The sequence below is a fragment of the Scylla paramamosain genome, chromosome 33 (genome assembly GCF_035594125.1).
Source record: "Scylla paramamosain isolate STU-SP2022 chromosome 33, ASM3559412v1, whole genome shotgun sequence".
NCBI lineage: Eukaryota > Metazoa > Arthropoda > Malacostraca > Decapoda > Portunidae > Scylla > Scylla paramamosain.
The window spans coordinates 7,429,692-7,445,783 of NC_087183.1; the positions used below are offsets into that span (position 1 = coordinate 7,429,692).

General features: G+C 43.3%; 1 protein-coding gene and 1 long non-coding RNA gene across 5 annotated transcripts; one reads left to right on the forward strand and one right to left on the reverse strand.

Annotated features, from left to right (window-relative positions):
* Positions 1–366: 366 nt before the first annotated feature.
* On the reverse strand, positions 367–15,666 carry LOC135089577 (dynein axonemal intermediate chain 7 homolog). Of its 4 annotated transcripts, XM_063985322.1 has the most exons (19): positions 15,359–15,663; positions 14,692–14,786; positions 12,804–12,990; positions 12,436–12,497; positions 11,677–11,755; positions 11,326–11,400; positions 10,933–11,031; positions 9,309–9,395; positions 8,444–8,597; positions 7,894–7,952; positions 7,221–7,254; positions 6,618–6,785; positions 6,167–6,329; positions 5,815–5,938; positions 3,892–4,041; positions 3,190–3,285; positions 2,402–2,626; positions 2,005–2,106; positions 367–1,076 (listed from the first exon to the last, which is right to left on the reverse strand). In XM_063985322.1, exons 1-19 carry the CDS (start codon positions 15,368–15,370, stop codon positions 924–926), a joined length of 2,124 nt encoding a protein of 707 aa, XP_063841392.1. In that variant the 5' UTR covers positions 15,371–15,663; the 3' UTR covers positions 367–923. The 4 variants fall into 4 exon arrangements, with proteins under 4 accessions (XP_063841392.1, XP_063841393.1, XP_063841390.1 ...); XM_063985323.1 differs by having other exon boundaries at positions 367–1,131; positions 14,692–15,666; XM_063985320.1 differs by having other exon boundaries at positions 14,692–15,664.
* LOC135089578 (uncharacterized) lies at positions 9,865–11,907 on the forward strand. Its single transcript, XR_010261552.1, has 3 exons — positions 9,865–9,968; positions 10,392–10,950; positions 11,644–11,907. It is a non-coding gene; the product is annotated as an uncharacterized LOC135089578 (long non-coding RNA).
* Positions 15,667–16,092: the final 426 nt, after the last annotated feature.

Below are 16,092 nucleotides of genomic sequence, written 5' to 3' on the forward strand. Positions count from 1 at the left end.
TATTCTCCAGCTTAGTAAGTCTGTCTGTTTTGCATCTTCTCAAGCTTAGTAACTCTGTCGGTTTTGTCTCCTCCTCAAGCTTTGTCTGTTTTGTCTCCTCCTCAATCTTAGTAAGTAGGAACACTGCTTATTCCCGAGCCACTGCAACAGCAACACACGCCACTGCACTACAGCAGACGCTTCAGTCGCTTCTTCCTCCTTGTCAGAGTTTTTTTTTTTTTTTTTATTCGCTTTATCTGAAGATGGGAGTCCAGTACATCCCGCTACGTTACCAGTAAGAAAATGAAGAGCCTTTTGCGGTGCCTCTACAATATCCTACTCACCATAAGGTTTTGTACTGAAGGAGAGGCGATGAAAACGTTGATCTGCAGCCCCCGATAAAGATAACAATCAGTTTATTAGTGAGGATTTATTACATGCAGAGCTGCGTAATGCTACCACTATTGCTTACAAGGCGAAATACTGTACACATCTTCATAAAGTTACAGAGCAGAAAAGAGGGATGTGGCAAAACGGTGAACTCCAGAATATTACAGACTTCTCCCTCACAGCAGGGTTACTAGCCCCCTGTGAGTGTGACCACTCGCCTAGCACTCCTCTCAACACTGTCAGGGTGTGTCTCCCCTCCAGCAAACCTCACACATCCCCTACATCGTGCATGATAGAAGCCTTCGGGCACAGCTCTTGTACATGTCACATCTAGCACAGCAACCTTAGGCGCTCCGCCATCCTAACTAAAGTGGTCGAGACCGCGGCTCTTGACTTTATAACCTATTTTCCGTCACCTCCTGTCACTGGTACCGCTGTATTTCCATACTGCCTCTAACAGTCTGTAAGGAGGACCACAGTTCGGAACACGTAAAAGCGCGTGACAATGGTACAGTCCACATGTAGTCACAGTATGGCAGCACATACCGTCCAGCTCAGCAGTAAGATATCACCGAGGCGGACTTGAGCACGTGGTGGATGGTGTAGATGAAGACTGGCGAGGCCTCCTGCACCGTCTGTCGCACCGACTCTCCCATCTCACCCAACACCAACTGGTACAGGTCCGCGTAGTACTGCAACACAGACGTCTGTGTGGGTAGGGCGCACGGGCATGGATCCCGCGGGTGTCTTAATGCATGGCGGCTGGGGACATGCAATGCAAAAATTTTGTATGTGTGAGGCGGCTGCGACCTCGACTTTGAAAATACATGCAGGTGTGTGTGTGTGTGTATTGTGAGTGCAAGGCGGGAAGGTGTCAACGAGTTAAAAGAGGTGGGCTACACAGGGCAGCAAATCACAGAAGGCGTGGCCCGGAAAGTGTTTACAGGCAACACATCGAGAGGATAAGAAGAGGAATGCATTCCTTTTCTTTATTTATGAGGTGAGATGAGGCGCAGTATCACTACCATGGCGGTCCCATGAGTTAAGGCGCAGTATCACTGTATCATGGCGGTCCCATGTCATATATATATATATATATATATATATATATATATATATATATATATATATATATATATATATATATATATATATATATATATATATATATATATATTGCCGGTGCGGGGCTGGTGTGGACTATGGAATGCGCTGCGGATACAAAACATGCGGGTCATGTAAAGAAGAGAAAAAAAAAAAAAAGTTAAAGGTGGGCGGGCGTGGGCTCAGAACTGCGAGGGCTCAGAACTGCGGGTGTTAGGCAGATGCTGGATAAAGCTATGAATCCGCACAAACCTATGACACAACACCCATCCGCAGGAAGTGAAGCAACAAATAGAGAGGAACAGCCAGATGGGTAGGATCAAAGGAAAGGTCACTGTAAATACTAGAAAAGTGACGAGTGACGAATGTGCATGAGGGAAGTCACCACACTGACAGCGTCACCAAGCTACGGTGTGCATGAGGGAAGTCACCACTCTGATAGTGTCATCGAGCTACCGAACGTTTACAGTGACTAAGGGTCCACGTTGCCTTTATCTGACCAGTGCACCACCCTCCCCCTAACCTCCTCACCTTAGACTCGTCCTCGTCCGTGGTGGAGAAGGCCTGTGAGATCTCTGTGCACTCCAGGATGGAAGTTTTCTGTGGCGTCACCAGCACCAGCGGCTGCCCCACCTGAGGAACCGCGACAGGTGAGATTTAGTATGGCCAAATGATACTATTTGTTTTATTTACTTATCATTTTTGTATTTATCTATATTTTTTACATTAAAGAAAAAGTTGAGCTATAGATTAAGTATAATAATAATAATAATCAGGGTGAGAGAGGGGGGGAGGGGCAGGGAAGTCCAAAAACATTAACAAAACACCTACACACACACACACACTACCCCCCTTCCCCCCAACACAGACACAGACACACACACACACACACACACACACACACACACACACACACACACACACACACCTGCGTATCATCAGCTGACAGTTTCTTGGTCTTCATCTGGAACACGAGTTTGGTCTCCCCTGCAAGGAGGTTCCAGCGGCTCCAGGCAAAGTGCAGGGCGGGGGCGACGAGGGCTAGACAGCGATACAGGTGCTGCTCTGTGGGCCGATGCTTGGCTGGCAGGCCGTCGATGTAGCAGTACGAGTCCCGGTCTGGGAAGAGGTTGATGCCGTAGAACTGAAGGGTCTGGAGAGAGAGAGATATAGAGATATATATATATATATATAGAGAGAGAGAGAGAGAGAGAGAGAGAGAGAGAGAGAGAGAGAGAGAGAGAGAGAGAGAGAGAGAGAGAGAGAGAGAGAGAGAGAACCATTTAACACAACAGAATATTTTGTTATTATAAGCTTTATTAGCAAGATATGTGAACAATGATTGAGGGTTTAGTAAACATGACTGCGACGAGTATTATATTCTTACGTTTGAATATTATAAAATGCAATATTGAATCCTGATATATCTTTCATATTAAAAATACTGAAGGACTTAATTAAGAGAGGCGTGTGCGCACAAGTCTGTCTGTCATTATTCCACTTATCTTTAAGATGCTCTACGCTAGTTGCTTTATCAAAGACGAAACTAGCTGCAGTAAAAGAAAAGGAAAAAGTTAAATCTATGGCTACTTATGGATCTGAACGAGGGAAAGGAAGACATTTCTGAAGGCACACTTAACGTAGAAAAGCAAAGTATCAAAGAATCTCACACTAACACGATGCAGAAACTTACTGATTGGTCAATGCAAGACTCACTTTGATGAGCGTGTTGGGCTTCATGGGCTTGCCGTATAAGTGCGAAAGGGCGGTGCGGGCGCCGTCCTGCAGGTTAGCGAGGCACACCTGTCCCTCCTGTATGCAAGTAAACTAACCTTACACACAATTTTTTATAAAAGTAAAAAATTCAAACTTCAATTGCGGATTTGTGTGTTTCGTCGCTTAGCGTGTCTATACATGGTATCTACAATGGATCATTTAACATGTATTTACTTCAATCTAAACACCTTAACCTCAAAACTCCTGGTAGATGAATGCATTTGTTTCACATACAGTGGTGTAAAGGAAGGCTGAAAGAAAGATTACTACCATTAATTGAACGAACGTCGCTGAACACCCGGCGCAGGATCCAAGAGGATCTAGCAGTGTCTTGCCGGACAACTACCAACTTCAAGCCTCTGTTAATCAAAATATTTCTCGACTCGACGACCTGTCACACATACCAGTTGACAGTACGTCCAGTCACACTGAGGTCATACTTAATATCCTGAAATCTGACCACATCTTTATTTATTATATCAATCGTAGAAAACCTATTATCATAGATTCTTATATCGAAGCTTGACTCTTATGATATGCTAAAAGACAATAAACACAAAATAAAAGAATGCAAGAAGAGATGAAGCAAGACAGCAAAGCAGCAGCAGCACAGCACGAAACTGAAGTAGCGGCAGATATTACCGTAATGGTGAAGTCAGCAACCACCACGGCGGCGATCAGCGTGAGGGAGACGGCGCCGGGACCTTGAGGCTTCAGCTCCCAACTCTGGAAGGGCAGGTTGGCGAAGCGGTTCATGGCCAACCCCATCACCCCCAGCCTGGTTGTGCGCACCTGTGGGAGGAGGAGGTCACTCTTCCGTCCTCTCACACATACCCAAGCAGTACAAGGGCGGGCAAACATTCCACGCCTTAACAATATTCCATAGCCTGATAACAAAACTAACTGGGCACTACTTTCTTAAACATCTCGACATCTTATCTCGGTAATTGTCTAGAGTCCTTACCGGGCCTTATTACTGGTCTATTCACTTCAATTCTTTTACACATACCTTCACATGCACCTAAAACATCATTTTAAAGTGGGGGACAAATGCCCCCTTCCCTCTAGTCGGTTAGGTTAGGTTAGGTTAGGTTAGGTTAAGTTAGGTTAGGTTAGGTTAGGTTAGGTTAGGTTTTAGGTGCATGTGAAGGTATGTGTAAAAGAATTGAAGTGAATAGACCAGTAATAAGGCCCGGTAAGGACTCTAGACAATTACCCTAACCTAACCTAACCTAACCTAACCGACTAGAGGGAAGGGGGCATTTGTCCCCCACTTTAAAATGATGTTTTAGGTGCATGTGAAGGTATGTGTAAAAGAATTGAAGTGAATAGACCAGTAATAAGGCCCGGTAAGGACTCTAGACAATTACCCTTATCTCGAATACTTATAGTAGAATTCAGTGAGAGTTATTGGTTTTTTTTTGTTTTTTTTTTTAATTAACTTAGTAATAGTTTATTAAGGATTCTGCATCTATAAGAAAATCCTTGGACAAGCCGACGCGTCATCTCTGTGGCCTTTGTTGTTAACTAAGGACTAGTAACGACCAAGGAAGGTTTAATAAAGATGCAGGCGGCAGTCACCCCAGCAACTCAGGAAGAAATGAAATCTCATGCCAGTGCGGTGATACGTGCGTCACACAAGCCTTTTCTAAAACTTAACAACAGCAACAATATTATCAAAGATTCAGATTAATTAATATTGCTTCCATCAATTAACGCTAACGTGGCTCGTGGCCCTTCCACCGCTGCACATAAAGCTAACACAGCTCGTGGCCCTTTTCCATCATTAAACACAATGACGAAAGCTTGCTGCCCCATCGCATCGCTAAATCGCACTGTCACAGCAGTACACCTAGCAGCACCTCGACAAGGGACACCACCGAGCTAAAGGACTGATCAGGGTTTGCAGATCCTTCATTGCCCGTAGCTTTACTATGGCGCCCACTTGTACAAACTAATGCACAAACAGAACACACTTAGTACACTGGAATACTGAGCAACTGATCTAGAGACTCAAGACATCTGAGCTACGGGAACAGGTGCCGAGTCGGTAATCGAACCCGTCGAGCAATGGTTCACCAAGAGCTCCAGCGAGGTTGTGGGGCTTCTGTATTTGAGTCATTGCAATATGACTGAAATAACCTATAAGTAATTACGTTGTTAATGCCAAGTCAATATAGAACCTCTAAATAAGACTAGATAAATGTACATAAAGGGATGATAGTGAATATAAATAAGGATGTTTTATACGGGTAGGCCTACTGGCTTCTTGCAGCTTCCTTTATTTACGTTCCCATATTCTTGTGTTTCGAATGGCCACGGGTCCAGCTCACTGTGCAGAAACCCTTTGTGAGAGTACAGTTACTCAGAGGACGCAGGAGGAGATGAGCCAGGGTAGTCAGGATGCTGGGAATGGAGGGAGGCGAACAGTCGTGTCTTGAGAATGAGGCGGCGACCGATTCCTCACAAGCTGTAGAGTGTTACGCTTGCCAAGAACAAACAGGAAATAACTCTCTCTCTCTCTCTCTCTCTCTCTCTCTCTCTCTCTCTCTCCAGTACCAGTACCTGCATGACACACTGGTCTTCGTTGTACTTGACGTCATGGAAATACTCGTTGGACCAGCACCGCTTCGCCTCGTCCCACAACACCATCTGCGGCGGCTCGAACCAGAAGGCGGAGTCCGGCAGCCTGAAAAAGTGTCGCCGTGTTCATACACTTTTGGAGAGCGAGAGAGAGAGAGAGACAGTTTCATTCTATATCTCTGGCTTCAGTAACAACAGCCCACATGTTGCTGCAGTTCAACATCTCTCGTTACTTTCCTGAGACGAACGACTGACTGCCTTGTGCCTGTTTTGACCATTGTGTTGTTTGTTGTGACACCCCAGGGGTGTCCATCTCATGTTCAAGGCCACTCACTTGATGGTTATGAGGAGTAGTTTCTGCAATTCCCGCTCCAGCTGCCTCATCTCCTGCTCCACTGCTTCAGGATCGCGGCGCCGCTGTCCCGCCGCCTCAGGGGCAGCTGGCGGGTTGTACTGCGCCACCCAGTGCACGCGTGACACCGTGCACACCTCCTCCACTGGCGTGCAGAGAAGAGGGTGCATATTATGCATGCGCAATCAAGCACTATCCTCCTCCTCCTCCTCCTTCTCAACATAAGCTGAGGAAACTTTCCCACAATATGAGCGTCAATCTTGACAATCACAACCTGGGATCTCATGCGTTATTTTCATCATCTACACTCATCATGTGAAACTTTTCATTTCATATCCAATTTTTATTCAGTTTCGTAAGTACATACATACAGCACGTAGTTGTTTCGCTTACAAATCACTACACACACACACACACACACACACACACACACCTTGAGTTATGGTGCAGTCGGTGAGCACGCGGGGCTGTGGCGGCACCTCCAGCAAGTCGATGGTGTACACGCCGCCCTGGATGCGGTACCGACGCAGGTTCAGCTCAGCGTAGGCAGTGTCCGTGAAGTGAGGCTGCTTGTTCTTCTTGGAGGACGTCGGAGGAGCACCTGCGAAGGGGACACAGCAGGCAGGGAGATGAATGGGGTAGGACAGAATGATAGGAGCCCGAGCCAGAAGCAAGGTGATGGGAGAATAAGGGAGGGTGACAGGAGGCTGAGGTAAGTGGGGCGACGGGAGGCTGAGCAATGATGGAAAGCTGAAGGAATGTGGTGGGCTGATAAAGAAGGATGTACATTTTGTTCTGTCGTTTTATGAATTAATTTACCATCTGTTTAATAGGAGTAGTGGTAAAAGTAGTAGTAGTAGTAGTAGTAGTAGTAGTAGTAGTAGTAGTAGTAGTAGTAGTAGTAGTAGCAGGAGAAGTAGTAGTAGTAGTAGTAGTAGTAGTAGAAGTAGAAGCAGCAGTAATAGTAGTAGTAGTAGTAGTAGTAGTAGTAGTAGTAGTAGTAGTAGTAGTTGTTGTTGTTGTTGTTGGAACTCACCCATTTTATCACCTTCGCCCTTTCCTTCGCTCTTCTGAATAGAAAATGGAGGTTAGAGGTTAATAGCGACAAAAATTACTATTGTTACTACTACTACCACCACCTCTTCTCCTATTATTGCTACTACTACTACTACTACTACTACTACTAACCACTACTACTTGCAATAATAATAATAATAATAATAATAATAATAATAATGTACAAATTATGTAGTGTATACGAGCATATTTTTTTTCGCAAATGACATCAGAGAATGAAAAATAAACACCAAATAACAAGAATGAATAACACAAAAGAAAATAAAAAATCCAATATCATTCCTTGTGGAAATAAAATTACCTACGTTATCGTGGAGAAAGAAGAAGAGAAAGATTAAAATGATGATGATAACGATGACGATAATGAAAGAAAGAAACGAAAAGAATAGAAAAGAAATCAATAAAAACGAAAAAAGGAAGAAAAAGGATATATGAAAGAAAAGAAGAAAAAAGAAAAGAAAGAAAAATAAAGAAGAAGAAGAAGAAGAAGAAGAGAAAAAAGAAGCAGATGATGTTAGAAGAGGAGGAGGAGAAAGAGGAAGGAACAAGAGCAGAAGTAGGAGGACGATGATAACGACGACAACTACGACTTCAACGACAATGATGATGAGGAACACGTTTAGCCAACACACCTGGTCGCCCTGCTGTGATTGGTCGTCGCCAGGTGCTGCATCCGCGGGATCCTCCACGTCTGCCGGGGACACGAACACAGTAAGACCTTGGCCAGTATTCTGAAACGCTTTGCTCTCTCTCATCACGACAATTTTCAAAAGATACAATGCTTAGTCAGGTTCTGAAGAGTACTTCTTCCTGTTAGTAATGTGGAAATCTTGTTAATCTGTTAGAACCTGTTTAACTTCAACTAGAGTCTTTTGAATGTGGTGGAGGTGCGGCGCTGGAGTGCTTTAGAATACGGTCCTTAAGCAGACTTGGTCATAAACATACAAAAGAGACTCGCTGTAAATAGTCCTTTGTAAATGCCCTTTTCTTCATTTTCATAATAGATACTGTTCAACCAAAAGGAGATAATGACTGTTGAAAATGAAATATTGAAAAAAAAAACAACAGCATCATTGTAAATACCCCATTGTAAATATCCTTTACTTCCCTTTTAGAAACATACTGTACAAACAAAAGGAGAAAATGGCTACTGAAAAGAGCATCATTACAAACACTACTAACCGAGGAGGGTGATGTCAGGCTCCGGCACGTCGGGACTGTTGAAGGTGCGGGCAAACTTGGAGTAATGGTCGTATTCTGTCCTCATGACGCGCACCACACACTCCGCCTCGGCCAGATCCTCCGGCAGCGTGAAGGTGAACCCGAGCTCCTTCACCTGTACCACACAGATCAAGGTGAGGTGCTGATGCCTTAATTTTTTTTATTTATTATTCTTTTATTGGGGGAGGGGGGCTATATACAAGACGCTACATGAAGAGAATCTAATACAGTTTTTACATTCCTTATTGATTTTTTTTTTATTTTTCTCTTTTCTTTTAGCAGGCTATGTACAAGAAGTTACAAGAAGAGGATTTAGTAAGATTTTTCGTACTTTTCCTCTTAATCGGGGGTATGGATGGTTTAAGTTAAAGGACAGGTTTATTATGATTTAAGGCAGATATATAAGTTAGTAGTAAAGTAGTATAAGGACATTAATTTCAGGCGACGGACGGAAGGTTTGAGGTAGTGTGCCATGTGTGGGCAGAAGCTGAAGCAAGGTTTGTGAGCTTCGGGATGAGACAAGACCCCATATTCTGAAACGCTTTGCTCTCATCATGACTATTTTCAAAGACCGCCGAGATGATGAGCCCGGTTCTCAAGAGTGTTTTTCCTGTTAATAATATAGAAATCTTGTCAACTTGTCACTAGAATCGTAAAAAAAAATAAATAAATAAAAAAAAATTAAAATTAAAAAAAATAAGAACCCGTGTAACTTCAACTACAGCCCTTTGAAAGCAGTGGAGGTGTGGCACAGAAGTGTTTCAAAATATGGTCCAAAGTGTGTGGCATGACTTAGTCTACGTGTTTTCTCTCTTGATATTCTTACCTCGTGGGAATTGTTCTTGGGCGACCTGGTGGTGTTGCTCCAGAGGGCGAGAGACACCAGGGGGGACGAGGTGAAGAAGGCGTACACCTGGGGAAGGATAAAGGCTACACAGGTTAACTAGACATCAACTGATCTTTGTCCTCCCTTGGCTGCCTGTCAGGAAGGAGAAGGAGGGAGAGAGGGAGGAAGGGAGGATGGGGGACGGTAGGGAAAGCTTATTATTTATTTAACTGATTACTTACTTTCATTTATCTATTTATATTTTAGAGAGAAATTTCATGTATCTACGTAAACAGTATTATTTTACACACACACACACACACACACACACACACACACACACACACTGTAATTTAGTAGTCAATTAGTTTTCTCCCATTAGTCTTTTGTAACACATGATGTTTGATGGTGGTCACTATACAAATTATTTATGTATATTGCTCATTTCATATTTGTTTGTTTCATAGTATTTGCTCATTTCATATGATAACTATCTAGGAATAATGAGTGTTAATGAGTGTTTCATTTGTGTATGAATCCCTCGAGGGAAGGTAGCTCAGGGAGGGAGGTAAAGCCGGCAGTCTATCTGTGGTATAGCAGCCGCACACACTTTGTTGGATTTAAACCTGTGGATTTATTCCCTGTGAGCGCCAGAGATTGGTGAGTGTTCCTCTATTATATTTGTGATAGGTTTAGGAATATATTAGGAAAGTGTAGTACTTTGTTGCTTGTTATTCTCTCCTGTTGTATTTACTTTGTTACACCCAGAACTGTTACATATATGTTGTGTTTTTTTTTTTTTTTTTTTGTAATATTTCAACGTAAATTGTCATAGTTAGGTAATCAAACATTCATGTGAGATTTATGTGACCCAGAAGAGTCTTTACACCGTAAGGATAGTCACCATAGCTTGTTAGCTAGTAGTTTATTTATCATGTATTTGTTAATTTATTTTTTCTTTTTTTTGACACGTGTGCATAGTGATTTCATTAATGTGTTGTTCTAATGCCTTCATGTGGACTTTGTGATGTTACTTATGTTAATTTTGTATTGCGTAGAGATGAATTAAGGGTCCTTTTCCAGTTGGACCGTTCACCCTCACGTTCACCCTCACGTTCACCATATGGGACAAGTAAACACACACAAGAATGAACGAGTGTCAATAACCTGGCGTAATAATATACCAAGAAGAAATACCCTTGTCTAACGCCCCTGAGTGGGTGTTATAGTCTTTTAAAATAAAGCAACACATCAGAACACATCTGTAAGAAAAAACAAACATTAGTATTGTCCCTTTCTACCCTTCTCACTTATCAACATTCATTTGACTATCAACTCAGAACAAGAGGGATTATAACAGGACGGTGGTGGAGCTTTTAAAAGGTACGAGGAAGAAGACTGAAACACGAGACTCGTACATAAGGAAGAAGAGTGATGAATATCCAAGTAGAGGGCAGGAGAGGAAGAAGACACAAGCGAAGGAAGATGGACTGCATAAAGGAAGCTTGAGAGGAAGGTAACGGTCACAGGAGGATGCATAGTGTACTGCCGAGCTGCTTGGAGGAGAACTTGGATCAAATACCCACGCCCCATGAAGTGACAACACGTGGAGGAGTCAGCTCACCATTGTTTCCAGGTCCAGGTAGGGGCGCAGGTCCAGGAGCTGGTTGTATGTGGCCTCGTCTAGCTTCGCCTTCTGCGCCTCCTGCAGCTCTAGCCAGATCTAGTGTGTGTAGTAAAGGTTGCATTACCGTTACATGTGTATATAGATATATTGCATAACGTATCTCCAGTTTGTCTTTCAGTTAAAAAATTGACAGTTCTCTCTGGTCCCTCTCCACCTATAATAGTCCCTATCCCATATTCCTCCTTCCCTTCTTCATTCCTCCACTTCCTCCAGCCCCTTCTTTCCTCTCTCCACTCCCTCCCCACCTCCCTCCAGTCATTCCTATTCTCTTACCAAATTCCTCCCTCCCTTCCTCTAGTCCATTCCCTTCTCTCTCTACTCCCTTCTCACCTCTCTCCAGTCCCTCCGTTGTTTTGCTGTAGCGTCGCAGTTCTCCTCCATTACTCCTTCCAGTTCCGAGATCACCTTCAGGGAAATAACAGTAATAATAATAATAATAATAATGATAATGACCGTCTATACATCGTGCATATATTCAATGTAGAAACTTAATATTTATTTGTATATTTATTTGTCTATTTCTGTCAATATTTATTTGTCTATTTCTGTCTGTCTGTCTGTATGTAAGTGTGTATGTCTGTATCTGTTGTTTACTTGTCTAGCTGTCTGTTTATCTGCTATTTATTTGTCTATCTGTGTGTCTGTCAGGTGTGCGGGAGTGTTGGTGACTGAGGCACTCACATGGATGACCTGGTCTGTCTTGGCGAGCGCTCCCTTCAGTGTGGCGGAGTCCGGGTCAGCGCGCCACAGACTGAGGTACCTGTCGGGAACCAGCAAATTTAAATATAGCGAAACAAAAAAAACAAAAAAAAACTGAAATAAACAAAACCTTAGATTGGAAAAAAAGCATTATGATATTTTTCGATTATTTTGAAGCAGTTAATGAAGAGAAATCACTAGAAATTAAAGAGATACAGTGCATTACATGTAATCCTCAGCCAGTCAGCCTCATTACTGCTGCCGTGAGCTTCCCTTCCCCTTGGCTTAACTCGCGCAGGGCCGCCTCGGCATGATTTAACTAATACATATCTGAATCCATATTGTTTAATGATTGGTTCTGTCATAAAGAGTGTTTTCAATGGCCACTTAAATTATTAGTAGAGTTCTCGATAATTTAGTTCATTTGTGGTGCAGAATAATTAAGATATCACTATTATCATGAAAACACTCAAAGAAAAATCTACTTGCACTATTAAAAGAAGGTGAAATAAGGCGTCGAGGCGTCCGAGTACACGATTCCAAAATAAGCAGGCATTGTGGTGTGCGTATTATGTTATCTTCAATGAAAGAATGGAGGTACGCACACGAATATGTGACTAAAAAAGGAAACAACCCTAAGAAAGCCAACAGGAGCATGAGAGAACGCACAAGAGGGAACACCAGGTAAACGGGATAAAGAGCGATGATGAATAATAGAATAGTGTCCGCTGTCCCCCTTACCTGTTCATTTCCGGCACGCTGGTGGGGTCAGGCAAGCCGTCACATCGCATCATTCGCTCCCACTGAGGAAGTATAGGAAAAACACACACATATTGTTTCATTCTTTGGAAAAAAAAAATCAACTAACGCAATACTTGAATGGGATGCACATGTATGCTAAGGGAGAAAAAGACTTCTCATATCATCTCTTTTTCCCTCCTCCGCTCTTCTTTCTCCCCTTCCTCATTCTTCCCCGTTCACATCCTTCCCTGCTTTCCCACTCTTCCTTTCTCCTTTCTTACTCTTCCTTCTCCTCTTCCTTCCCTGTTTCTTCATTTCCTCCGTCCCTTTTTTTTTTTCCTCCTTCCCTGCCTCTTGCTCCCCGGTACCTCCTCCTCCTCCCTGAGGCGCCCGCGGGTCAGCTCCATGGTGAGGTCCAGCTGCCGCATCACCTCCAGCGTCGCCTTCAGCTGCTTCACCCTTTGTCGCTGTTGCTCCCTCCGCCGCTCCTCCCGTCGCGCCTCCTCTTCCGCCTCCCTTGCCCTCTGCGCCGCCGCCTCCTCCTCTTCTCTTATCCTGCAGGGGTGAGGCATCTAGGTATTGAGAAGTGTGTGTGTGTGCGTGTGTGTGTGTGTAATAGGTAGCCGAAACTTTAAATTCAAATGTTGGCAGAGATGAAATTTTTATTTATTTTTTTTATTTTTTTCATTTATTTAAGGAAGGGAATTCTTATAACAACACGCTACATGGGAAAAAGAAACCATCTGAACAATTCTTATCATCGAAGGAAGGAATAAGATTAAATTAAATTATTACAAATTATTACAAAACTATACTATTGTATTACGGTTTTCATCTGGATTCATTATATCTGTTTTATGTAGTGTAGTAAGGATGGCGCTCAGCAAAGATCATTGATGGTGTTGTAGTGCACCCATCTTGGATCTAAGCAAGTAATTTATAATAATTTCAAACTTGTTACATATTTGTGGTGCGGGTGTTCCCGCGAGTGGCGTGTTTGACAAGACACTTTTGTGTGAGCGGCAAAATCTTTGCCGCTCTCTGAAGCCAGCAGTTCCCAGGCCGCGGCACAGCGACACCCGCCATGACCGCCACGACCACTGACGCCACCAGGCAGCCTTTCCGGTGCCAGCACTGCGTCATCACCCTGGAGTGCGAGGAGTGCGGCGATGCCATGACACCCGAGCAGCGTGCTGACTTCCGGGAGCAGTACAGACGATACTACTTGAAGCAGCTGGCCGCCCGGCGGGCGCAATGCCAGATTGCCTTGGAAGAGTTGAAGGTGCAGGAGACTTCCACCTGCAGGAACCGCGGGAAAATCCGCTTCCAACTGGGCGACCTGCCGGCCCCTGTGAAGGACCGGGAGCTGCTGTACCGCGACTACGAGCGGTGCGGCAAGGGCCTGGTGCATCAGTGGTGCTCCCGTCTGGACGCCCTGCGTGGCCACGGCGCCGAGTGGTGGCACGAGCTGCAGGACATCGTCAACAGGCGCTTCTGGCCGCCACTACCTTGAGCACCAAAGGCAAGGGGGGAGGGGGGGAGGTGTGTGTCTGTGTGGGGAAGTGTGTGTCTGTGTGTGTGTGTGTGTGTGTGTGTGTGATAATCTTTCTTATTTCAGGATTAAAGTTATGAAAAGCTGTGATGATGATAATAATAATAATAATGATAATAATAATAATATTAATAATAATAATAATATAGCAATATGATGAAGCAGTGTGTGTGTGTCCACCACTGTTTATGAACCAATTTCCTTCTATCTCTTTTCATATCTAACTTTATCAAGCTTGAACTCGTTATTTCTTGCCTTGATGATTTTGTTTGTCACTCTAGTTATCGTATCCCACACTATGTTTACCTAGCCATGTCACCTAACACTTAAACTCTCTTCCATTCTTTCTCTTCCCATTACCATCTCACATCTTCCTACTGCTGGGATATTTACTCCATAATGTATCCTAAAGTCACACACCTCCGCTTCTTCTCTGCATGAGAGAGCAGACGCAAGTAGCCAGTCTCTGTGTTGGGTCAAAAGAGAGCGCCACTGCTTGGCTACCCCTCTTCTATCCACTATATCTATCTAATGTGACTCCAGATTGAAAGTTCACTCCTCTCCAGTTTAAGGCGATTGGTAGCAATAATATTTTTGGAATTTCGTCTTTTGTCTTATAATTAATTTCAGTTCCTCTAAGCCTGCCCTGCACTAAGTACTACGGTTTACAGAATCAGACATTATGTAAATTTTGAGTGGCCTACCTTGCCTCTTCTGCCTCCCTTTGCTTCCTCTCCTGCTCGAGTCGCCGCAGTTTCTCCCTCTCCTCTTTGCTGAGCTTCCTGGTGCCGACTGGGGGCTGAGAAAGAGGCAGAACATTAATATAAATACTCAGAATTATCATTATGTAAGTAATGTACACATGTTGTACATACACGTTTTACCAGCTCATTATCTTACTATGAACGTTCTTTTCCCTGAAATGTTCCTTAATATCCATTCAAATCCTTTCATATGTAGCCATAATGTAATAGTATGATTATTTTTTCCCTTATTAGATCATATCACGTTGGACTTAGTACATCTGAATAACCAATGGAGATACTGAGGGTGTTATTCTCACATTAACATTAGGCTCGTATGATGATGATATTCGCCGCCGCATCACGAAAGGATGTTCCAGCCACTGAGTGAAGAGTTGGAAGGACAAGTCAGGAGTAACCAACACGGATTAATTACATTGAATTATGTGTTAATAGTAGTCTTGTTATCATTAAATAATTTGTAGATCTTCAAGTCAACTACCGCTCTTCATATGGAAGCTTTTACATGCCGATAAGTTAATTCACCAAGGATCAGAAGAAGTGGAAGGCTGAGTGGAAAAAAAAAAAGGCACGCACTGGCTCTTATGACTTTGCAGCTCGTGTTTACCTTAGGCGGCATGTCGAACACTGGCACAAATTAACTTGTTCTCACTTCTGCCTTCAATCCTACACCTCAGCGTGTGCCCGCCGACTTGCACTCGTGTTTGCATGAATGGGCAAAATATAGTAGTCACCGGACTAGCGGCAAGGTGTGAAGTGTTCAGACTCTTATCTGCGTCCCTGTAGCCATGACAACGAGACTGTCAGCTGCACCAGCTCCAGCGTTGCCAGATTGTTTTGGCCATATTATCGTAATACACAGGTTGAAATTATTGTACTTCTGGTAAAATTATCGTACATATGTAGTTATTCCAAATATTATGCAAAACTGCCACTTTCCAAATACAGCAGAATTTAGGTTTTATATATATATATATATATATATATATATATATATATATATATATATATATATATATATATATATATATATATATATATATATATATATAAACCTAAATTCTGCTGTATTTGGAAAGTGGCAGTTTTGCATAATATTTGGAATAATATGGCCAAAACAATCTGGCAATGCTGGACTGAGGACTTGCGCCAGCCAGTACTGAGGTGACCATGTGAAAGGGAGGGTGCGCGTGCCTGCTGCCTGACAAGTTTACCAGTCGGTGTGTCGCGTCTATGGGTGGTGTTAGTACGCCTGTTTCAACTCCCAGCCTGACAGAATTTTTTTTTTTTTTTTTTTTTTTTTTTGTAACCACGCCTACACAGTGGCTGCCAAGGCTTACC

Bases quoted from the DNA above. Each gene is read 5' to 3' on its own strand.
- LOC135089577 (XM_063985320.1), bottom strand. From the start codon at position 14,831: ATGATAATTCTGAGTATTTATATTAATGTTCTGCCTCTTTCTCAGCCC. The intron at 9,396-10,932 runs GTGAGCTGACTC...ATCCTTCCCCAG, and splicing joins ACCTGGACCTGGAAACAATG to GTGTACGCCTTCTTCACCTC. The intron at 2,627-3,189 runs GTGAGTCTTGCA...CTCTCTCTCCAG, and splicing joins AGCCCAACACGCTCATCAAA to ACCCTTCAGTTCTACGGCAT.